A 25,536-nucleotide genomic window follows, 5' to 3' on the forward strand; every position below is an offset into this window, starting at 1 on the left:
ATGAGTTAAGCATTATTTCTGTGTCAAACAAAATGACCTTGAGGGACGAGCAATGAGGTGTTAAGCCAAACTTCTTGATGCATCTGAACAATCCCAGTGGAGCATTTATAATGTCAGAATAAATCACAGCAACAAAGTACAATTGATTTTGCTATTTCACTAAATTCCTCCCAAGGAAAGAAGCATGTTTACTGTAGGAGGAAAAAAATGACGTTACCAGACAAATTCAAAACAATTCATCCACCCTAACTTCTTTGACATTTTTTAGATTTCCTGTCAAGTGGAATCCTGCCGACATCCATTTTACCTCACAAGCAGTTGTGAAAAGCAAGCGACCCATATATTTGTCTTGTTGAGCTGTTTGCACGAGGCATCCAGGTGGTTTCTCGCCACTTGCCCATCACTCTCTTCCTGCTCTCCTGTTGCTCTGTCCCTGACAGGTGGTACCGAGGGTGGAAGCAGCCAAGGAGGGGAGTCTGGGGTTTTATACATAAGCAATAGAGGGGTTGAATGAGTACTGAAGTGAAAAGGTGGTTAGAAAAGATGAGGGCAGGAAAAGAGGTGGACATGGGGTTGGATTTTGGCTGTCCAGAGTTAATGGGATCAGACATGGAAGAGAAGGGGATATCGGTGCCTGTTAATGTTTAATCCCTCATCCCCAACCCCTTTGTCTCCTGCCTGCGGCTCTGGCATCTGATAATCCTTGGGCTGCCTCTGTTCATCATCAAGGTGTCGAAGGGAAGGGCCCCTGTAAATATTTAATTGGCTGCAGTATGCCGGTGTTAATTATGCGGGTGTGTCTCTCTGTGATTTGTTCTCCTTTCCAGCAGCACTTTATCCTCACCACAGCATTTAGATGGCTTTCTATTGTTTCTTTTCTCATTGCCATTTATATTCACAGGCTATTTTTATTTGGTAAACCTTGCGAGTACCTGGTTGTGCCCCTTCTTTTTCAGCACTGCTTTAATTCTTTGTAGTGCAGTTTGAACAAGATATCAAACAAATGACTCTGAGATTCTGGTTCATATTGACATAATATCAGCACATAGTTGCAGGGTGTTTGTCAAATGCACATGCATGATGAAAATATCCCTTTCCATCCAAAGGTGCCCTTTAAAACTTAGACCTGTCACACAGAGAGGAAGACGTTAGTTGCTTTTAAAGAATTCCACCTGAACTTCAAAATGATCACACCTGTCAAAAATATTTGTTGCTACTTTTCTTTTTTTGCAAATTTTATCATTGGTTTCCTGTCCTTATCTGGCAGCTATGTGTGATTTTTGTCTGATGTAGTTTCAGTATGTATGTTGAGATGATGTTCCTCATACCCTGATTGCAACCAGTGATTATCTGACTTACTGTTAACGTTGTCATAGTCCTTCACAAGATATGTTCTCCTTTTTGGAGAAAAATTCAATTAAAGCAGCTTTTAAAAATATATATTCAGACTCGTCAGCTTTACCATGTGTGAAGATGTCCAAATACATTGTGTTGTTGCCATGTGATTGGCTGATTAGCTAACGTGCTCTTGAACAGGTGTACCTACTAAAATGGAAGGTCAGTATGCCACTGTTATGTCGGATTAGATTCCCCTGCTGCTTTGACTGTGGTCACCATTACCTCATAATTCCCTATTCCCTTACAGCTTTTCCCTCCTCTCAGTGACTTTCCTTTTCAGGTCCTCACCTCACCCTGGTTATCTATCTTCACCTCTCCCTTCCACCTTGTGCTGCAGTGCTGCTCTTCTTCTTCTTTTTATTTTCAAAAACCACGGCAAACCTCTTTCAGACGGATTATTGTTATGGGTTCCATTATAACCTCTGCGTCTTATCCGTCATGACACCAATCATGTCTTCTGAAGTAGCGCCCATTCTCCGTATGTTTATGTGATAGTCAAGGGCAACGCGATGCAGATAAACAGTAGAAAAGCAGCCTTTCAAGGAGTTTTCGAGGTAGTTGTGCTGCTCAAAAGAGTGCAACACACAAATTTCTGCCTATAGCAAGTCCAATTACAAACAGGCTCATGTAAAAGTCAAGAGAATACAAATCATATAAAAGATGTCTGGTGGTGAGGGAACAAGCAGCCTTGCAACACTTTGACAGACAAGAAAAAGTGTTCTGGAGACAAAAAGAAAATAAAATGCAAGTGGCGGGATAATGGTTGAACATCTAGGCCAGTGACAGATAAAACATTATCATCAGATCAGCCAAGGATGTTTTTGCTTCCGCTGTGTATAGCAGAGCTGAATAACCATTAAAAAAAAAAAAAACTTCCTTTACAGTGAACAATAATCTGCATTATTGTCTGCCTGCTATCCCTGCATTTTTTTTAATGATGTCAAATTTAGGCATGAGGCTCATAACTTTGTGCAGATAAAAGCCTGAGGTGGTTGGCTGAATGTGAGCGTTTGTGCCTGTCTGTGTGTGCTCCACTGGTGGAGGTTCCATTTGTGTGCAAAGCAGGTCGTGGCAAGGACAAGAGATACCATTCGCCAAACCAGACTGTATCTGCTGTAGACAGCAGCAAGAGGGGAAATTCAATATGTTGGTGGGCAACAACATGAGAGGCCACTGCGGTGTTCGGCAGAAACATTCTCCAGCTCTGTTCTACATTGGTATTTATCATTTGTTGTCAGATATATATTTATATATTTTTTTAAAATGTTGACTCACCAGGTTTTGCTCCCAGTTTTGTTTTAAGAGTAATAAAATAGCAAAGAAAACAGTCTTTTCATTTTGTGTTTCCCCATTTAGAGTGATGGTTTAAGCTTCCTTGTTGGCAAGCATACTCCCTTTTGGTGGCCAAGAGTCCTGAATCATCCTGGTGGGTGCAGTTCAGCCTGTTTGCCAAACCCAGGAGAGAGCAGGAAAAATGAGAATTTAAGACAGTGATCTAAGGCAAAGAAAAAAAAAAGACTGCTGAAAGTGACACAGATGTTTTTGCTTTTGCCGTATGAAACTGGTGGCTGCTGTCTGGCTTCATTGGTATTTAATTTCTTGATATTTCTTGTATTGTGCAGGCAACTTTATTAGCAAAGGTTGGTTTGCAGACATACTGTCGTTCAGCCAAAGTATGATTACCTGTTGTTTTACACTGCCTCGTTAGTTCATATTTCTTATTCATTTAGAAAACCTATAAACAACTCTGGGGCAAAAAAAAAAAAAAAAAAAGAAGTTCATGGTATGTTAGGACAGGAGACAAGGGCTGCTATCTCAGTAGTTGTCTTTTTGTTGTATTTTCTGTTGCAACTGCATACCACACAAATGAAAACAATCTCAAACTGGCGAATTAATGTTCAATTCAATTTAACTCAGTTTATGTACATAGCACCAATGCATAGCAAAAGTCGTCTCAAGTACAAGACAAAAATGTCTGGTTTATACAGAGAAATATAAAATCAATTTTATATAATTATTACTTGCATTTCAATTGGATTCTAGTTAAACTCAATTTATAAGGCAACTTATGTTTTCTATCTAAGGCATGATATCATCCCTCCATCCTCTGTGTATACCCGCTTGTGAGAGTTTGGTGATTATCTTCAGCAGTCATTGGGCGAGAGGTGGGGTACGCCTCGGACAAGGCAACACAGAGACGCACAGGACAAACAACCATGGGCACACACACACGCACGCACGCACGCACGCACGCACGCATCTGTTCTGCACTAGTTTAATACGAGTAAAAAAATCTGATTTTAGCTGGTTACTTTCTCAGCTTACCTGAATTACATAAAAAGTGTTTCTTGTCCTTTTGGTCCACAGATTTGCATGAAATGACCTATAAATCCACATTTTATGGGCTTCTGGACATACTTCAAAGTTTTTTTTTTGTTTTTTTTGTTTTTTTTTCTGTTAAATTGAAATATTTATTGAGAATACAAAACAGATATTCTCAAAAAGATGAGAGGGCTGAGTGGTCTGATTCATTTCCTGTAAGTGCATCCCTGACCAGCCTGTATGCACTGACCAACCACTCTAGTACGCAAGCAGTAACTCTTGTGTATTAATTCACTCTGACAGGAAAATAGAGCATTAGCAAAGATAATGTTTTTTCTCACACACTGTCTCTGATGTAAATATTCAGCTTTAATAAACGTACACCCTTACAAACCTTTGACTTCAAGGTTGTCGTTTTTTTTTCCAATCTAAATAAAATACCTTGAGATCATTCTGTCTCATAAGCATATCTGTAAAATTTCCCTTTCTAGTTAAAAGCTTGTATAAAAATCTAACCTTGACACTGTGTGTATTTTTATCATTGGTCCTTCACTTCTATTGAGAACCAACAACAAAAACCATCTGTAAAAATGCAGAACTCTGTAGCTGTACAATGTTTAATATGAAGAAAAAGAAGGTTTTACCGATGTTAACACAGCAGCATGCTTATCCTCTAGTGTTCAATGATTTTATCACAGCAACATACACCTGCCAAGCTAATTGTGATTATTATATGACAGCCTCTCAAAGGGCTGCCAGCTGTAACAGTCAGTTGTTTAATCTTTCTCCCCATAACTTTGATCATATCTCCATAATCGTCACTATTATTTTGATTCTGTTGCATTAATGCATTGCACTAAGTTGACATATTAGTGCAAGAAAACTACAGCCCAATTCTTAAACTTTTTCTCTCAATCATGCTTGTTTTAGGGATCCTTGAATCTTCAGTGGCAGCCATTCATGGTGGCCTTAAGGCCTGCAATTCTTCCCCAAAGTTCTTCCTTCCAACTTCAGTCCCTCCTGCTCCATAAAGCACCCATAAGGTTTAACAATATCCTGAATTTGCATTTTCCAAAGACTATATTATGAAATGTAGCTCCTTTGTAAAACAAAATACAAGGCTCCTAAGAAGGGCTGAAAACAGCATCAATGGACCAACAGGGAGAGGCAATGTTGTGAAGAGGGAGGACAAGAGGTTCTTAAAAAGACAGAGACCAATTTCAAGTCTTCAAATGCAGCTATGATGTGAAGTCAAATTTGCAAGTTGTTTCTGAAATATACAGCATTTTTTATAACAAAGGAAGTAACAGTTACTTAAGTGTACTATGAAATGGCACTATATGCCTGAAAAAAATACAACAACAAAAAGAAAAACTTTTAAGTTTCTGAAATTACCCTGGCACCAACCCAAATATCTGAACTGTGCTTAATGACTAGGTCCAGAATATCAGACCTGTCACAATAAATGAACTTTACAAAATCTGCCAAGCAAAGGTATCAAATATCAAGTCAGAATATTGCCTTTGGTTACAAAATGTAAGTGGCAACGTTGGCATGTAATCAAAGAATATTTAGCTACATATTAGTGAGGATGTATAGGTGAATCTAACAATAAAGTTATTTGTTCTGTAGTCATAGTGTCCTAAATTGGTTCAAACAGTTCATTTAAGACCTAGTCTGAGACTTTCATGTCCATGATGAGTCCATGTAAACTTCACAACGGAACTGCATGATACTTTGTAAGGAAATCTCAGGTACAAAAGCTACTGAAATCCCAGCATTTTTCATAGGGCACCTTTGTGGGAGGACAGAGGTGGTTTCCCATTGCTGAAATGCAGGTCTTGTTTCACTGATGCATTCAGAGAGAGTGGCAGAGGTCAGAGGGAGTTACACAGTCCTGCAGGTGAGTGCATGAATCATTGAGTGGGGGTTTTCACTTAAAAGTATTTGTGTGTATGTCTTATTTCCAATAGGAAATATGAAGGGAATCTTTTCTGATTTTGATGTCACAGTGGATTCCTTCACGTGTGGCAGCTTGCGTCATTCTTTGTGTGCATTCGAACAGGCTTGTCTGTGATTCGTCCAGTGATTCAGTGTGAGGAAGAGGAGTACGTGGCAGATATGTTGACCTGGTTATCATGCTATGCAGCGCCTGGAAGAGAGGAGACTGGCTGATGCATGACTTAGATTTTGAGGTGCCAATCGAGCTGCGAAGCTGGGAATTGAGTAGGGAAATGGGAATAGCCCCCTTGCTGGTTCCTAACCCTTGCAGTGTTGTTTGGAGTTTGCATTTATCATTCATTCTAGCAAAACAAGTGCACGTGTGTGTGTGTTTGTGTGTGTAGAATGTTCTTGCCCCAGCGTTATATTTTATTACAGGGATCATCTTTTCTTTATGTCTGTGGCTATAATTGCGTCTGTGGGATGTTTTTTATGACAGCGTGTCACACGTGTCTCCAAGCTCTGGAACTGAATTAAATTAACCCAAATAAAGCCTGGTGTGTGGAGTACGGAGCACTTTAAAGGTAACAGCTGAAAGACAGCCGACGACTAAAAAGCAGGAAGGATGAGCTCTGGTTAAGCATTGCAGGATTATTCCACAGTATTAAAAGAAAGAAAACCTAAAACTTGTGAGCATTTTTGAATGTCAAACGCAGCTGCTAATGTACCGTGCCCCTCCTTCAAGGCTTTTGGGGTTGGAGCCAGTTCTCAGATCTTTGGCCGGCCTAGATAGCAGCAGCAGCAGCAGCAGCAGTGGCAACAGCAGCAGCACCCATTAATGCGATTACAGCTTTTAGTGGGAGATTTTCAGGGCCAATTTTCTTCCGAGGCGTCATTAGTTTGTCCTGTTTTCTTTCTCCCTGTTGGTATGTCCGCAAACAAGAATATACACAATCACTCCCAGCATCTGCCATGGGCATCACACAGAATGAAACGCACACAAGTCATTCCACACATGAATATACAATTACACATGCAAGCATATAGCCTTCAGTACCACGCTCCATCCATACAGGCAAGCCAAACCTAATTTACATTTGCAAAAACACAAAAGAGCCATAAAATCTCACCATGAAGCATCTCCTCAAGCTTTTGTTTCCTCCGTTCCACCGCCGTTTTCCCACGCACACAAACCCAACCTTTGTTTCTATCTGTTGACAGCATGACACTTTGGGAAACACACTCTCACTCACTCTGTGTTGTAAACAATCTTACTATGGTGACAGAAAATTTATCTCCTGGCTCCTTTATGTTTATTCCCTAACATTTTTTTTTTTTTTCATTTTAAGCATCTACGCTGCCTTACAAAAGTATTCAAATGTTTTTCACATTTTGTCACAATGCAACTAAAAACAGCAGTGTATAATTTTAGTTAGCGCAGATGTGGAATTGAAGCAACATGATAGATTTGATGCAGATGAAATGTGTGTGGTCTGGATTTGTATTTATGCCCCTTACATTAATACCTTCTATGTCGTGACGTTTTGGGTATGTCTCTACCTCTGTCCCGGCTCCAAGTCTTTTTTGCCCTCCAACGGGTATTCTTCCATAATTACCCTGTGATTCGCTCCACTTCCCCATCAACTCTAAAGGCTCCAGTACTCATACTAGGCATTATACTGTCATTTTGTTTGTCCCAATGTCAAGGAATAGCTTGTGTTAAGAAATTATAAGTTGTTCTTTAGTACCAGTAGCAGTACTTCTTATTATGCTTTTTAAGAACCTTTTGATTACTGATGCAAGATGCCCATTATAATATGAAACCCTCTCTCATTATTCTGTGTAATCAAATAATGATTCCTCAAAAACCCATGTCTAATTTAAAACCCAGAGTTCTCATCTTCTTAGATGTGCATTGCCATTACTTCTGGCTTTCATCTTTAGCAGGTTCTCATCTGCCATGCTGAACGTGTCGCTGACTTCTACTTAACAAACCTTGAGGTGCTTCTTAACACTTCAGCGCGGCAGCTTTATTTCATAAAGTCACCATTTATTAAACCTCAAGGCTAGGTCCCAGCTAAAGCCTATTGAGATATTGAGGTCATCTTATGGGAAGAAGGAATAAAAGATTATCAAAGATTGACCGAGCACATGAGCCAGCATATTCAGCGTCCTGTTTTGCTTCAGCAAAGTTAGAATAAAGAGTGCCACCTGTCCTACAGGGGGAGCTACCGTTTTTTGGCATACAACATCACACCCATCTTATGAATGTTTTGTCTCTAATTGTTTGCAGTCCAATGAATTTTAGCACAGAATTTATGCCAACTATTTAAATCTTTTCACTTTTTTTTTTTTGCCTGACTAAGACACTCAGAGATGCCAACTTTGTTTTTCCACTTCAGCTAATGTCTTCCAGGATGTGTTTGTTCTTGTGAGAGTTGGTGATACAGTATATGTTTGTGCTTCCCCGTGCGTGTGCTCCAGTTCTGTGTGTGTATTGGTAGGCAGGATGAGCATCCCTTCTGTTACCGTTGCTGTCCCTTCATTTCACGCTCCGGCAGCTCCGCGTGAATCCTCTTCCCTTGGCTCATTATCAGTGCTGTTCAATGAACGCACATCCCACCAGAATGCTGGGTAAAACCAAATTATTATTCAAGAACGGGGGTCAGTGCAGACGTTACGGCTCTCTTTTTGTTTTGTGTAGCTATTACTTTTCCTTCAGAAGTAAGTGAGCAGGATGCAGGACACATCGGTACTGCAGATTACTTGCTGAGGTATTGAATCTTGAAGCACCTGAGCTGAGATTGATGAGCAGCCGCGGAGCGTCTGGTGTCATTATTGGATGCTCATTGCACTCTTCTCTCATTTCTCTTGGCAGGGTCCGATGTGCTCGGAGCAGAATTCGGCCACCTGCCGGACAATATTACAGTGTTGGAAGGCGAAAGCGTCACTTTGAGGTAACTCCTGATCCTACACCTGCACCAACTGATTACATAAAAAAAACATGCTTGCCCTTCTACCGCCTGTCATGCATCTTTAATTGCCAAGTCTGTGTCTCATAACTTCGATTAAAATTCCTAAAATGTAAAAGAAAAAAAAAAAAAAAAAAAAAATTAGCTCTGTCTGTGTGGCTAATTGAATAGTATTAAAATTTTAAATTCAAGTGCCAACTTGATTTATAGGCAACACTAAAGTGCAAAGATGTGCTGAATGGCTTGAAATAAATGCATCTTACACCTCCTGTAAGATGCATTTATCATACTAGTTGGATAGACTATCCACCCTTCACCTCCACCCTCAGATCACCGACTTGCTCTTCAGCATTTTTTTATTTTTTATTTTTTTGGTTTGAACACTAGTCATCTACATTCTTAAATCTGTCAGACACTATCTTTTTTCATGCAGCAGCTAAGGCTAATGTAAGAAATTAGAGTTGATTCCCTTCTTGGCTTTGACTTGTATCTGATCAGTCTCTCCTCCCTGCTTCTTTTATTTAAGAAATATTTCTAACATATGGTCTCTGGAGTGGATCTCGGGAACATTTATTAAGCATTTCTGTTATCACACTTCTACTCAGATCATCAGTTTTATCTGCAATCCATTCAGAACACAGCAACCAGAATTCTCTCCAAGTTTAATAAATGCACTCAAATCACTTCAGATTTTACTATCTTCACTGGGTCCCAGAGGATTAAAACACCTGGATTCACCTACAGGGCCCTAACCCCATAACCCTTACCCTATATCTCATAATAATATATGTTGTTTGTTTTAACCACAAACAGAGCTAGTTGTTTCTTTTTGTGCCAAGCCTTGGATATCCTGGTTTTTCCTCTGATTAGATTAAAAACCAAAGTGAGGCTGAGCCTTTCAGTCTGCGCTAAGCTGGGGAACAGTTTGACCCTGAAACCACAATCTTATACTGTGCTATGCACAGTTATTCTCTGTACTTTTGCAGATTCACTCACCATGACATGCCAAATGCTCAGAGCGACTCAAAGTGCAATTCTGATCTACTTTTTAACTAGGCAAACTAATATTTGTTTGACCACTTGGGGATGCTGATAGACTATGAGCTTTCATCTCCAGCTTATAAAGTCTTCCAAGGAAACAAAAGAAGATTGTGACAAGACAAATGTAATTTCTCTTACCAGTGGAACACAACAATATTCAGTACAAGCAAGTTGACATGACAGGACTTAACACTCCACATAATTTTATTTCCACATGTTTAATGCATTTAAGACTTGTTTTTAGGTATGCCAACATGCATAGCAAGCAAGATAAAAAAAATATATGACAGCAGCTTCACCATCCTGATCACGGCCAAACTCAATTTGTGAGAATAACTTACAGTGCAAGATGTACTCATCTTGCACTGTGTAATATTTGTACCTTAGGGAAGATTTCATAAAATGCCAATAGTGATTTCATCAAAAAACTATTTTCTCATCTCTGGATACCTTTTCCTTAAATAAATAGTTGGATTTTTGTTTTAGTGTGATACGATGCTACTGCCATAACAAATAATTTATTTTAGAGTGTTTGGCCCATCTTTTTCAGAGGAGTCAATAAATTTGTCCTTGTCCATGGATGGGTGAACAGCCTCTCTGTCCAAGCCACACCTATCTTACTGTGCGTGATAAAGTAGAAATCACAGCTTTCCCTGACTTCCAACTGAGGGGAGGAAAAGAGCCAACTTGCTTTTTTTCCCCTGGCTGTGACCTGGCTTGGCAGTACACTCAGCAATACCAAAAAGACCTCAGTCAACATTACTTAAATCACCTTTGAGTCTTCACATCTCTAACAAATATGAACAAATTTGTCTTTTAGTACCAGGCTTTTTCCCTTGAAAGAAGAGTCGACCTTACTTGAAAATCAAACATGTTGTTGTGAAGCCAAGTACAATTCTGTCAATATTTGTCAGCATCAGCAAGTCTCCACCAAAGTTGGAAATCAAAGAAGCAAGATCTATATTGTCATCAGGACATGAAGCCTGAAGCTGCTTTATTGATGTTGTGAAGTCAAATACATGAAGTTTATTTTAAGCGAAAGCCAAACTTAGGCAACAAAATCTGCTGTCAGTGTGACTTCTTTCTCTTTCGTTCCAAGTTATTCTTACGTTTTCAATGACTTTATTATCACACGTAAACTACATTTCCAGAGTTGATGACTGTGACATGGATTAATCAGCGCAACTTGTAATGAAAACATATCTGCTTGGTTATGGTCTATGTTGGTCAGTGCATAGCTGTTAAACAAAGGACTTAACTGCTTTATTTTCATGCAAATTGCTTATGCCCAAGTGGCACAAATACTTGTGTTATGCCTAAGACAATGCTGTTGTGTTGGCTTTGATGCGGCCCATTAAGATGAGGCTCAGTTGATGTTATTATGGTGCTCATTTCCTCTGGGCATACATTCTCATTGCAACAGCATCAGTGCAGAAGTGATTAATTTTAAAAATAGATTATTAGACGATGTGTGTACATAGATAATGCATTTTTATGGAGGGATTTATCACTAGATTGTCTCTCCATTTAAACCCACAAGCTACAAACAGTGCACTAATCTTTATGAGTAGGATAAGAACACTGTGCTTTTAGGTCTCATGTCGACCTGAACATCAGATCAGTGCCTTGCAGTCTGTTTGTTGTGCTCTGGTTGTTACGCATTGTGTCACTGCTTGTAAGTTGGCGAGTGATCTACCTCAGAGATATTTATCCAGGTCATATCAATTAAACATGAGGACTTCAGAATGCTGGTTTCTTACTAGTTGAAGCTGGTTAAGGACATCTAGTGGCCAAGCTAAGCACTAGATGTCAAAGCTTTGGCATTTGTGTCAGGCTGCGCACAACAACACAAAAGCAAATTACAGAGCTCCAGCAAAAAGTGCCATATTACTTCTCATTGTTTGACAGATTTTTCAATTTATTGCTGTTAACTTTAATTTAGGGAGCAAAACTACTTTCTTGAATTGTAGACCAAATAGGTTTTCTAAGTTTGCTTCCCGACAAAACAAATTACTAAGCCGTGAATAATGTTATACAGCCTCTTCTCATGCAATGTGTTGCTCACAAGCTGTTTTCTGACATATGACTGATCTTAGACAGCCGAATGTGTTATCACTCCAATCCCTTTTCTCCAGGAATGCAGCATAAAACGTTTGAGTGCATTGCAGAATAGCTAAAGACAAATTAAAGAACAAAGGTTGCAAAAAAAATTAGCTAGACAAAGCAATGCTGATTCAGCAGATAGGGTCATTGAATAGTTTGATGGGAATGATAATGAGGTAAATGATGTGCTGTTGCCTTTGCAGTCACAGCATTTTTTTCTTAAATGAACAGAGAGCGCTCGCTCATTCTCATCGAAACAGCAGCAACAGAAGGGTTATTTTTAGAAGAATGGAGGTCGGGTTCTTCTGTAATGCTAAAAAGTTTTGCAGAAAGCTGTCCAAGCATGCAGTATAAACACAATCTGTTTCATGCAGCTCCTGACATTTTTCTCGTGTCACAACTGCAAACTTTTAATGTATTCTAGCGTTGCTTTATGTAATAGACCAACACAAAGTTGAACACAATCGTGAAGTGGGAAGAAACTGTATTTTTTGTAATAAAACTCGTGAAGACCTCATGGAGCACTGTTTGATCTGTTTAATGCATTTTCTGCACATAGAAAGACTGCAGCTCAACTCACTTATTACCAGAGAAGTAATTGTGGCACGCTGCAGAGAGCTGCACCTCAGGTGGGACCATCTGTGGACGGGATAACTTATTTTTTATGCACTCCAAAACTCTGGGCTTTATAGATGAATGATGAGAAGAAAACCAGTGATGAAATAGGCCACATTATGATCATGATGCTTGCAGATGCTTACAGGAACAGCAAACCTGGTCACAGATATGGGGGGTAAATATTAGGCAGTCTTAAAAGATAACATGTTAAATGGAGTTAAAGTCCAGGCCTAAGTTCAATTGGCAATCTGTGCCCAGACTTGAAAGTTGACATTCATACATTTCCTCCTGTTATTCTGACTGAAGTTGAATTATTTTGCAAAGGACAAACAAAAAAAAAAAATAAAATAAAAAACAGTCTCTATTAATAGGTGTGATAAATATACCCAAAGAAGACGTGTAGCTTCAACTGCAGTAAAAGTTAAAATACCAAGTATTGGCTCAGGTGTGCTGCATGTATATGCACATTACACATACTGTATTTTTGCTGTTGAAGATTTAGAAAAGCATGTGTTCTTAAACTAACACTTAATAATCGTGCTTGTCTATCGAGTACAATTCCAATATAATACATATTAATACATAGTTCATATTTGAGGCTTGTGGTTTTAATGTGAAAAAACACGTAGATTGTCATTTGGTATATATTCTTCTGCAAGTCATGTTTTATTTACTCAATTCAAATTAGAATGGTCAAATAGCTCAAATATTGTTTTATATATAAAAAAGCAACCTATATATACAATATATTTGTTTATATATTTGTTTATCCTCTGAAGCTTTGACTATGTACAGCATGTTTAGCAAGAAAGGTAATCATTTTGCTGCTAGATGTTATGTTTTGAAATGAAAATCCTGCCACTTATAAATCACACTATGCTGTCTAACAGATGTCGGATCGACGAGGAGGTGACCCACAAAGCTTGGCTGAACCGCTCAAACATCCTTTTCACGGGGACAGATAAGTGGTCCCTGGACAAGAGAGTGACGCTGGTCAACACCAGCAACAGGGAGTTCTCCATCCTCATCGACAAGGTGCAAGTAACAGACGAGGGACCGTACACCTGCACCTTTCAGGCCAACAACAAACCCCGCATCACCCACGTCTACCTCATAGTCCAAGGTCAGCAGCTGAGATGTGACAACTGAATTTTAATGTGTGGCAGTTAAATGCAATGAATGATTAATTGACTGATGCATCCGGAGTCTGCATTTTTATATGTGTGCTGCAATTTTAGACATTAGCTATGCAAATATAGTGCAGAAGAAAAGTTTATCATGCACTCATTGTTAGCAAGAACGTGATTAATGTCTGACTCTTAAGAATGCATTTGAAATTATCTTTGTTTCAAGATGGAATTCATTTATTACAGATTTTTTTCTATTATTTGAAAACGTGTGAAATAAAGTCAAGATATACACATACCAACCCATTAGTATCTGATCAAATGTCCCTCAGCAAGTTATCGACAAACAACTCAGCATTTATGACCAGACTTATCAGCAATCGTAAAGTTTTTTTTACAGGAAAGGATTGATCTTTTGTGAATAGTTCACACGTTTTAGTAGGGTTTAGTAGGGCTGAAGTCTGCATCACTGTAGAAGTTAATTGTTAGCCTGCTTTATCTATCCTAAAACCTGTTTTGATGAGTGTTTGGGATTCATGTTTTCAGCATCTTGGCAATGAGCGAAAGTTAAGTTGCAGAATTTAGATGTGGCCATCTTTCTTCATTATGTCAACTACTTCCACCGTTATAAATGACATCTAAACCAGCACACAGTACAATAAACTGCCCTCATGCTTGACAGATGACACAGTATTTGTAAGTTTGAAATCCCAAGCTTTACTTCTTAAAGTCAGTCAGTGTAACTGCTGAGTGTAAAGGAAACACACGATTGGTTTTTAGATGGAAAACTGCTTTAAGCTTCCTGATCTTTATCTCAACCTTATTGAAAATCTTCAAACTGCACGTGAAAGTCAGGTCAGGACGAGAAAAATAAGCTTTCTGATAATAGTATTCAAATGTCCTGCCAGAAATATGTCAGAAGTTTGCTAATAGCTTCAAAAAGTGTGTGGTCAAGCTCCAGCCTGGTAAGGAATGTTTAACAAAAATTAGATGTATTGATTTATTCATTTAAGCTTGTACGTAATATTTTGTAATCAGTATTTCAAATGTATCTGAATTATTATAAAAATTCATGCCAAAGGAAGTATTTCAACTAAACTAAACTAGAAATGGTATTATTGATAGAGATTGCTATGATACAAATATTTAGGTTATAATTACAGCACAGCAGGTGACAGGGAACATGAAGGCGTCCTGCAGAAGAACTTAAATACATTTCTTATTTCATTTCCAGAGCCTGCTAAATTTCCATTAACCGTAAACAGAATTTTGGGCATGCCACGAATGAATGAGCATCTGTGTTGAGTAGATTAAATGCACAGGAGGCAGTCCAACTGTCTGACTAAATACAGCGACTGTCAACGTAGGCTCATGACTGAGGCTCAGTCATCACGTCAGCAACTCAGTGTAGTGAAACTGACTGATCTTGAGTGACACAAAATATTGATGCAGGTCTGCCGGGAGGGCCTCACACCCCCTATTTACAGTTTATGGTCTGGTAAATTCCTATGTTCATATAATAGTTATACATTACCAGCAGAATAAAACTACTGATAGCTGTATTAGTTACATTTTGCTTAAATATAAATGATAAGGGTTGGTCACAGGTGAATATAAGCCACTTTACTAACACATTTAAAAGCAGCTATGTCTGCAGGATCTGAAAGCTGGCAAGGATGACTGTCTATGTTCAGTTCCAAGTTGCCTCCAATTGAAGTCAGAGCTTGGTGGTACACAAAATAATTATACCCCCGAGCAGTAGCATCACTGCAATCTGTGCTTTATCTCTGCAAGCTTTCCACTCCAGAAAGACATAACATGAAAATCCTCAGTTGATGCTACAAATTTCTGAGCCAAGCTCATTAAAAATAATGATACGTGGTCATTTAAATTCAAGGTCCATCATGATATCAGACTAAGAACATATGTAGTGCACCAGTACTTTGAGTTTAGGGTCATTATGTTAAAGGAATACAAGAAAAAAAAATCCTCCAACAAGTGAGTAACCTAATAGATGTTCTTTCCAGCTAAGGATGAAATGAGATCAAGTGTTAGAAGGAGGGCATTTTAATGTTCATTCGCAGGAGCTTAAAGATCTATTGCATTTTAAGTAGATGGTCGACCATATTGTTGCACAGTTCAGTAAGCACCCAGGCTCAGATCATTAATCAGCTGATTGCCTGTCTGTCTGAAACGCAAAAGACCTTAACACCTTAATAAACTGCAAGGCCAAACCTTATCAATAATTTATGAGAGTGAAAGGTGATTTTGAGGTCGGCTTCTAATGGTGAAATCTTGTTTTTTTCAGTGCCAGCAAGAATCGTAAACATCTCAAAAAGCGTGTCAGTGAATGAGGGAGAGAATGTAAACCTTTATTGTCTGGCAGTCGGCCGGCCAGAGCCCACGGTCACATGGAAGGACCAGAAATGTAAGCTACTGATTCTTGTTTTCTTATTGTCACTTCCAGATATCTTATGTTAACACCCTTGCCTTTATCTCCCAGTCTATACGCTCATCCCTGTCCATATTCTGCCAGCTGAAGTCTATCCATGCTTTCTTTTCCAACCTGCAGGCTTATCAGCATTCAGCTTGTGTCCATCTCTTTATCCTTTGTCCCTGTGTCATCTCTCTTAAATCTAACTGTTTATTCTGTCCCCTGCCTAAATCATTTTGCGTTTCTCCTAATGTTTTGTCCTGAATACCCGCACATTACACCTAATTATTCCCACTGCACCACCTATAATTGTCGACATCTGTCTTCATCCACCCTTGCAGCCTGCACCGCACTGACCGCACGGCTACTTTGGGCTTCAAATCTGACCATTTTTGCTTCTGGATGCGTTTGAATTCATAATTCTTGATATCATGTGTGCAGTTTTTGTAGCGTACAAGCTCACATCTTTGTTGTTATCAGTTCAGACTGAGACAAAACAATCTTTGCGTTGCCTCTGGAAAGTGTCAAGTGTAAAGACGTTACAGCTCTAATTATAAGCACTGATTTTATAGCATCATATATAAAGACAAAAATGAAAGGATCTGTTTCTGTACTCCGGCTTCCTCCTACAGTATAAAAACATGACTATTAGGTTTAATGTTCCTCGGTTTTAAGCTGTACGAAATTGAAATATTAAGCTTTGGATAGAGTGATATCTGATTCTGGTATTGACGTATAACAAGAGGATTCTGATTTGAACATGTGACGTATTTAATGGACACAATGTTTTCTATGTATCTCTTAGTCATTCAGCTCACCTAGGCGTACAAATTGCTATCTCTTTAGTGTTTTGAAGAGCTCTAGCATTTAAACTATACATCCAATTGATCCCACTCGTTAAGAAGAATGTCTGTTTTTAATCTGTACCATTTTTATTATGTCGTTTTCTGCTCTTTTACATTTTTGTGCTACTTTATGTATTGCACTTTGTTCGACAACATTAAGGCAAACCATATTTGATATTAGTTTTATTGCATTATGTTTCCAGCAGTGTTCACCCTCACACTGTCTACTGCTGGATGATGTTTTGCTTTAAAAGTTGTTTTGTAGATAATAAGCAGCAGCAGGATAGTAATAACAAATAGGTCAGTGTGAACAACTACTGAAACATACAGTAATTATACTGCAGGGCAAATATATTCACAAACAACTGTAATGGTGTATGTACAGTCAGCTATAGGCTTGCTCAAAGGTCGGATCCCCCTCCTCTCCTGTGTTCCTACCTGTGTTTGCCCTTCTTTGCACAAGTATTGTTTGTGATGTTGCACAGTAGAGTACAGTACCTCGGGCAGGGACAAGCCCAGTGGAGATCATACACACCCACAGAAACACAGAAGTAAACAGGAGAAAAGGAAGGCACGCATGAGTGCACACCTGCAACAAACACACACAGACACAACTCCGCATCACAAACTCTGTGCGGTTGTCCTCACTTGAAAGCCTACAGCATTTCTCCTCTGTCAGCAGTAATCCTCCCTCTCCAGCCGCCCCCATCATCTCGTCCTCCCTCCCTTCCTCTACCCCCTCATAACCCCTCAGCGAGCAGAGAATGAGATAGCGCCCACATTGCTATTCCATGGGAGTTTCTACAACCAAGCCATCAGTTGTAGGAGACCAGGGGTTGGTGTAGATAGGGGATGGGGGGGTTGTTGAGCCCAAAGAAACAGCAAGAAGCTGCTAGCCATCTGTCCCCATTACTCAGAGGCTGCAGAGAAAAACTGCAGGGAGGGCATTCTGGAGAAGAACCTAAGTTGGATGGAGCGTGTGTGTGTGTGTGTGCGTGTGTGTTGATGTGTGAATTTACACCAGGAGGCTGTGGATTAGGAGGAGCCGGAGGACCTCAGAGGTCACAGGCACCTGCGTAAAGTCCCTGAAACCTTCGGAGTGTGTCTGCAGTTTCCTGAGATCGTACCTGCATGCTGCAGTGAGACTGTGCTGCACCATTATTTTCAGGTGCCGCCTTCTTTATCTTAGCCGAAACACAGATGTGATCTTTGACTCACCCAAACATGAGCTCCATCATTTACCCACACAGCAAAAAACTTGGGGTTTCGTCAAATAGAGCCTCGGATACAATCATTTAAAATAGAAAGACTTAACTTGAACATGCTGCATGTCAAGGAAGGTGGTGGGAGGATGAGACATGAGCTTCTAAATCAAACTAAAATGTAAATAATCAATTTATTTAAAAAAAAAAGATTCTTTTCAGAGTTTAAAGGCAGAAGAAACCAAAGACACACCTTCAGTCAATGAGTCACTCAGCCAGCTATGGTTGTACCCAGTTTATTAATAAGTATTTCACAATTTCTGATTATCTTTAAGCTTCATATTCATAGTGAATAGCATTTTGTTATGTTAAAAACTAACTTCAATGATGCCTATAAAGAGGACAGTGGTATTACATTAAATGCCTTGGGTGCTATTCTAGTGCAGAGAAAAAGCAGGAACAGCAGAGGTCAGATCTGGATAAGGCAAACTTTTTTGCAGATTTATTTCATTTTATTTTATTTTTTCAAAAATAGTTAAAAAGAACCAAAGTTCCCTTTTTCATCACAAAAGATATTTCAGAAGATTTTTGCCAGGGGGCTAGCTTTCATTCATCTACACCAACTTGAATTGTCTTTGAGAAGCTACCAAAAGAAAAATCTTCCTTCTAAATCAAGTATGTGAATTTCAAAGTTCATATGCAAATGTGGTGAAATATTGACAAGAAAAGCAGCCAAGAGATCTCAAGGAAGCACAAAAAGCTCATAGACATAAGAGACTTTTTTTTACACTTAAAATGAATTCAACTCTTTCATGCAAGATCCCTGAACTGGGGCTCATATAACCTGTGTAAAACAGATCAGCGTATACCAGCCTCTCTGTTCATGGCAGCAGATGTGGGACAAGTGTATTGCTCTTTACTTTGGCACAGTGTTGGTGTTAATGTCTGACCCTTTTTTATATTTTACTTTATCACTGGTACTTACACACTTGTTTGTTTGTCTTGAGTTATAAAACCCGTCATGGTTTCCACTAGTAACCTTAGTACGTCAGTGCACTTTGAACTGCAGGTAATTACCTCAGGCAAAATCTTGTTTATTGTTCATAGAAGGATTTGTGATAAAACACAAAATGTTTTGACAGGCCAAAGGTGTCACTGCTTGTACTGGACAGCCAAACAAGTGCAGATTAATACTGGAGATATTTTTGTTGGAGTTAAGATCAGTGGAAAAATGGCTATTGGCATTTTGTTTTATTGTTGGCGTCTCCTGGGACTGACTCCGTCTGCATGACAAAATATGTAAAGCTTAATATAAATGGTTTTTTTTTTTTGTTATCATGATAGCAGTTAGACACTTAATGCTGTGTCCTTTTATTGCAAATTTGCAAAAATTTTACTGTATTTTAATTTTGTTTTTTTTCTGAAAAAAATAAAAACTGTGTATGTACTCTCTTGTCCTAAAAGGAGGCTCATCCGGGTTGCCTGTTTGCTTCATCTGCTTTCTCTCATTTATATTATTTTATATTAATCGTTATTTATGATTATTGTTGTTATAGACTCCAATTAACAGCACCTGTTTCCTCAGTTTTACATAAATCTCTTCTGAGTTTCTATAACTGGATATGAATACCGTTTTCTGAATCTGAATTTGAATTAAAATGTGGTGACAACACATACTAGGATTTATAGGTCCGATGCACAAATGATAAATGATTTACAGTCATAGAAGTGTTTTACCAAAACTTCCAAACAAGAGTTATGACTTTGTGAAACTTTGTTTTTATCAAGGGAATAAATTGCCTCCCGCTTGGTCTCAGCACACTATTTTTCAATTTTAATACATAATGTACCAAAAATCTTCTACAGCAAGTTTTGCATAAGTCAACTCTGCAAAGGTGCAGACCGAGACTGCTTCCCTCTCACTTTTGTTAGAGCAATTATTTTCAGCTGAGACAATGATGTATCTTGATTACTGTTCCCCTAATCAATCTAAGTGATGAATTTCAGCTCTCACTTTATTACAGTGATAATGATAAATGTTCTCAAAATGCAGTTAAAGTCCCCAAATCAGTCTGCAGAACGCTAATCAACAAGTCAGTTTACCAATCCTTACCTAATTTAATTGTTTTGATGAAATTATTTGTAAAAACATGTTCCTAAGCATTTTAAATTGTTTTTAAAAAATGCAGTTTAGCTGTTTAGAGTTGCTAAATTACTGAAATACAGTGGCGATTGTCACATTCGAAAGTTCACCTTTTAATCTGAGTACACTTTCTTACATGAAAAAAAATAGATTTAACTGAAGTAAATTTACTTGATGCTTTTTAAAGTTGAAAGTTTTCTAAACTTTGCTGCAGACATCGTAAATCCAAGGCAAGTGGCCCATATCTGGGCTTCACATAATTATATCCAATGTACAAGGTAATGCCATATATATTTTATTAAAGACCCACCTACTGTGAATTATGGCGGAGGATCCATGATGGGCTTTTTCATCTTTTTAATGTTCTATTAACCTAGATATGACACTGTGGTTTCCTGGGAATACAACATTTTGAATTAAAATCTGGCAACCTCTGGCAGAAACCTGAGATTAAGTCATAATTTTGTATCAATACAATATTGACAGAAACATTTTTGCCAAAGCAGCAGTTGATAACCAAACAACAAAATCAAACTGCTTCCATGGTCAATAGGGGTAGGATTGGGGTCAGAGACCAGACTTAAATCCTGTTGGGACTCAGGACTCCTTATGAACTAGAAAGATTGTGCAAAAAGAAATGGTCAAATATAACTTTCTCTCTTTTTTTACCTGTTCAAAGTCCATATTTTGCAAAGGACTAACATCTGTCTGGCTTGCAGAAATTGAGTATCTAAAGTATTGACAGTCTGGGTGCTAATGATGAGAAATAAGTGTGCTCAAATGAAAGGTTGGGTTTTTCTGAAGGTTTTTAGTGTAAGCTTATATTTTTGCAATCAAAACCTTATTTACCGATGATTAATTTACACTAGACCCAATAAATCAGGTCAGCACTGCAGCAGCAATCACCAAATTGTTCACAAAAATAGGCAAACATAAGTCCTCCGTTTCAGAGTTCCTAATAAAATAAATTTTAGTCTCCCCATTATTCTCTTTTTCAGCCTAACTACAGTCCTCTTTGCCATCACTGTAGTTTTTGTAATGGAAACGGATCAGAGAAGCCCAGAAATCAAGCACCCTGAAGATCCACTCAGACTTTCAGTGCCGTCGAAAAATAGAGCACCATTTTACTGCTGGGGAAAGCCAAGCGACCTGATCCTTTCCCCCATTTTTGTTCATTCACACTCCTCCCTTTCCCTCTCCTCCAAGGTGGAATCCAATTATCTCTGGTGGTCAGGAGTTAGGCTCCTTCAAAAGCCTTAAGTGGTTGATGGAGCTGTATTTTACTGACCATTGTAGGAGTGCCAGAGGCCGTCTACTAAGATATGATCACCCGCCAAAGTGCAAAGAAGTGTGCAAGGCATGTTCGCAGATCTCAGGGGATGGAGCAAGAGAGGGGCTGTCATATTACATCATACAGTCTGTAGGATCTGTCGATGAATTGTCAGTGAAAAAAGACCAAGCATATCAAAAACCCAACTTGACACGTTACCGTTCTCCTCTGTGTGGCTTTTTTTTTTTCCATCCTACTCACCTTTCATCTCTGCGTCTTCTTCCAATCGTTGCATATTATCGGTCTTTATGACCGATAAAGACCGATGATGCAATGTAATATTTAGCACTTGTTTACTCCAATGTGTCATTTAATTTGTCATCTTTATTTCTTACAACTCCTCTGTTAATGTTGTCAGTTTACAGTGACTCAGAAAAATCTTCATGGCTTGTTAAAATGCCAGATTTATTTGTTTACTAGTTTTCTAAATGTGACATTAATTAAAAGAATAAATAATTACAAACTTTTTTCAACTTTAATGTCACTAATAAGAACAGTGACATTTATTGGGTTGAAGAATAACAACTGAAGAACTAAAGCAAAGTGGTTGCGTTAATATGAACACATTTAAGCTCCTGCTTTTTCAATCACCGTTTACTGTTAACACAATAGTCGTTTCTCCAGCAGGAGTCAATGAGAATAACACATCTTGGCATATTTGTCTAAACGCTGCAAAAAAATCTTCAGATTTGCCAGATTACAAGGGCATTTATCTGACTTTAGATCATTAGTTTCCTAAAGGTTTCGAGCTGAATTGCGTAGGTTGTAGGTCACATTGAAGGAAGAAAGATGCTCTGCAGTGATTTGACTTGTCATATTTTTTTTTTTTTTTGCTATTTTAAAAGTGTACTGACTTTTTATACTGTCTTTGCCTGCTTAAAAAAGATGTCACAAGAGACCCGCGGTGTGCTTTGTTCACAAATGGAATGAGTGAATAACATTGCAACCACCCGACCGCAACACTTAGCGTCTGCCTGCCATCTCTTGGGTGGCACATGCAGTCGTCATAGTGTCGGCGTTTTCCGCTCAGCCACGATGGATCGTCTCCAGCTCAGTAGCCTCACTAATAATCCTCCAGCATAATCTTCAATTAGAAGCGCAGCGCTAATCTCTGACAGGAATAATTGTAGCGTTTAGTGTCTTTTTGGTGGTGTTCTTAAATTTCCTGCTGCAGAGTTCATGATGGGAGCTAAAGGTCTACAGACTGACAGTAGATTGGTGGGATTTTGTTTGTTTGTTTGTTTATATTCCTTAGAGGAGGGTTCAAATGGAAAAGTAAGTAGCAAATTAATAGCTGGATTTCCTTGTTAACTGTGAGGTTATATGTTATGCTGTGTCACACAGTCTGGCTTCTTTAATTGGTTAAAGAGGAAGAAAAAATAGGCCTGATGGTTTTAAGGGCTAAGAGACAGCTGGCTGCTATGGCTGACTGGATGGAACGAGTGCACCGTCAGTCTCGTCCTTCTTTGTTTTTTCCTGTCTCTGTCTCTGTCACTCTCGAGCCAATAACATCAATTCCCCCCACATGAAGGAGCAATAACTTGCAGTCTATTCCCTCGACTCTCCACCTCTGAAGAGATGTTCGTCGCCCGAGGAAAAGTGCTAGACTGACTAATTTGGTTTTAGCTGCACCTGGGAGTTTGTCAACATCAAACAACCGCCAAATATTCTTCTCACCATGTAATGTGGCAAATTAGCTATTACACCCCGGCTCATCCAGTTGTTTGTTGAAAAGTGTCCAAGTTCCCCTGGCATTTCAAAAGTAATAGTGCCGCGTACGTCAGAGGGTGTTAGTTTCTCTAGGTGAACCAGTGTAGTTATTTTCTGTTGCTGTCGAACCGGCCACTGGCAAAAACTGCAGTATGATCAATTTTTCTTCACTACAAATGTTTCATTAGTGTCTGTTGATAAATTCATTATCATCCGTTTCATCATGTCATTACGGCTTTAATTATCATGATATTGATTTCCACCACATCCCCCATCTTTCTACATCAATATTCCCCGGCAGAATTGAATGATGCTTCATTTGCAGTTATTTGCGTGTTGGCCTTCTGCATGCTCTTAAACTGTCTAAAGCTGGAAGGGCGTGCGCTGTGCTTCGCGTAGTGAGCCGTAAATCTGCAGACCGAGTCGCCTTGCACTTGATGTATTGTGACCTTTGACTTTACCCTTTCTGTAATTAGATGGACTGGTGAGTGAGGGGGAGTTCTTGGATATCACGGAGATCAAGAGGCAGCAGGCTGAGGACTACGAATGCATCACCCACAACGGCGTGGCTCCACCTGACCAGCAGAAGGTCAGAGTCACGGTAAACTGTAAGTACCACTCTGTTTGCAGGACACAAAAGCCCAGTGGTCGTAATCCAGCTCAACCTCATGTGCATAATTATGTATTAATAATATATGTTAATGTTGTGAATGCATTAGTCTCTACACATTTTAATTTCGTTCTCTGTGGGCATTTTTCAACCTTGTATGCAACCCCCATCAGATCTGACTTGATTATTCAGTAAAATGTGGTGTGTGCTAATTATTGAATTATCTCTTGCTGATTTTAATTTTAATTTTTTTATTTTTTTTCCGCCAGACCCTCCGATGATCACAGACATGAAGAACATGCCTGCAAATCTAGGGAAGACAGCCATCTTGAGGTGTGATGCAATGGCAGTCCCACCAGCTACATTTGAGTGGTACAGAGACGATCACAGGTAAAACTACCAAAGGTTTCAGAGCAAATTGGTCAGGGTTGTTGAGATTATTTCCCTATGACTATATGAAACCACTGTAAAACCTTTTAGAGTCTGCATGGATGCATTTTGATAAATACTCTTCATAACCTAATCTAAGTTTTGACACGTCTGACTTTCTGAAACATCTTTCTGGTGGTGACATTGATTAATATTTTACATCTGTTATAAAAATGTATTAAATATATATTTTGCTTGCACTGGAAAGGTTAGTTTTCTACCACACAAAAGATTTTGCCTGTATTCCAAAAAGGGAACTTTTTTGTCTCACATATTCAGAGCCCCTTCCTGCTCTGCGTCTCCTATGCGGCTTGTGGTAAATAGGATTTCTTATGACTTTTGCTCAATAACAGGGTACTTCTCACAGATGCAGATACATAGAGGCCAAATTTGAAAAAGACGCAGCTAAAAGTCAGCCTGTTGGCAAATTCTCCCTCTTTAGCTCCTCCAGTGTTACCATGGGCATACTTTTCCGATCACTGCTTTTCTTGCCCAGCCCGTCAGGACGGCCGTGTCTTGATTGTAGCTGTTTCAAAATCTTTTCATATTGAGATGATGGACTGAACAGTACTCTGAGATGTTAAAATTGGTGCTGCTTTTCAAGATAATCCTGCTTTAAACTGCTCTACACCTTCATTTAATGGTGAAACTTGTCAGATTTATGTTTGTCAATGTCGGAAAAATGCTAAGAGGCTTCAGTTCAATTGATAATGTATAGCTACAATGTTTATGCAACCATATTACACTGCAGTATTTGGACAGCTCATTAATTACTCTTTTATTACATGCAAATTGAAGAAAGAATTGTACTAATGTTATTAGCTAAATGTTAATATATTAAGGCCCTGGCTATAACAAGTAGTTGGGATTATTAGAAGGTTATTAAGAAAAGCTTACAATTATGTAAAATTAAAATTTGTGCTTTTTTTACATTAAATGTAAGACAGTTATGTTTAAGGAGTGTCTCCATATGCCGTTAAGACAGCACCAATGTGTTTGAATAGTTTTCTTCAATGGCCTTTTGCAACACTTGTCTTTTGGGCCTAGTTTTTGTCTTTACAAGAGAGTCACTAAATATGTCAGCAAATTCTTCCCTTAAGGAATTGTGGCTAAAATAGTGTAGAAACAAGCTGGTGACACATAGAGCCTTAATAGGGTGAACGCTCAGAAAAAATAAAGTTTGTTTGTGATGCTGCCAGGATATAATGTATTCCATCTTAACTCAATATCTAAATGCAAATAAGCCATTATGGATTTCTGTGAAACATCTTTTAGGCATCGAATTTCTCAGAGAGTTAGAATGATGGGTTC

At 38.8% G+C, this 25,536-nt stretch overlaps 1 protein-coding gene across 2 annotated transcripts in view; it reads left to right on the forward strand.

The window, feature by feature from the left end:
- iglon5 (IgLON family member 5) overlaps nt 1-25,536 on the forward strand; it is a 143,019-nt gene that overhangs the window by 103,636 nt on the left and 13,847 nt on the right. For both annotated transcript variants that reach the window (XM_007553817.2, XM_016672364.1), the window contains exons 2-6: nt 8,540-8,618; nt 13,286-13,518; nt 15,831-15,950; nt 23,663-23,794; nt 24,066-24,186. In XM_007553817.2, the coding sequence (XP_007553879.1) occupies nt 8,540-8,618; nt 13,286-13,518; nt 15,831-15,950; nt 23,663-23,794; nt 24,066-24,186 (685 nt within the window). The remainder of the gene's footprint in view (nt 1-8,539; nt 8,619-13,285; nt 13,519-15,830; nt 15,951-23,662; nt 23,795-24,065; nt 24,187-25,536) is intronic.

This window comes from Poecilia formosa, unplaced genomic scaffold (genome assembly GCF_000485575.1).
Source record: "Poecilia formosa unplaced genomic scaffold, Poecilia_formosa-5.1.2 Scaffold59, whole genome shotgun sequence".
NCBI lineage: Eukaryota > Metazoa > Chordata > Actinopteri > Cyprinodontiformes > Poeciliidae > Poecilia > Poecilia formosa.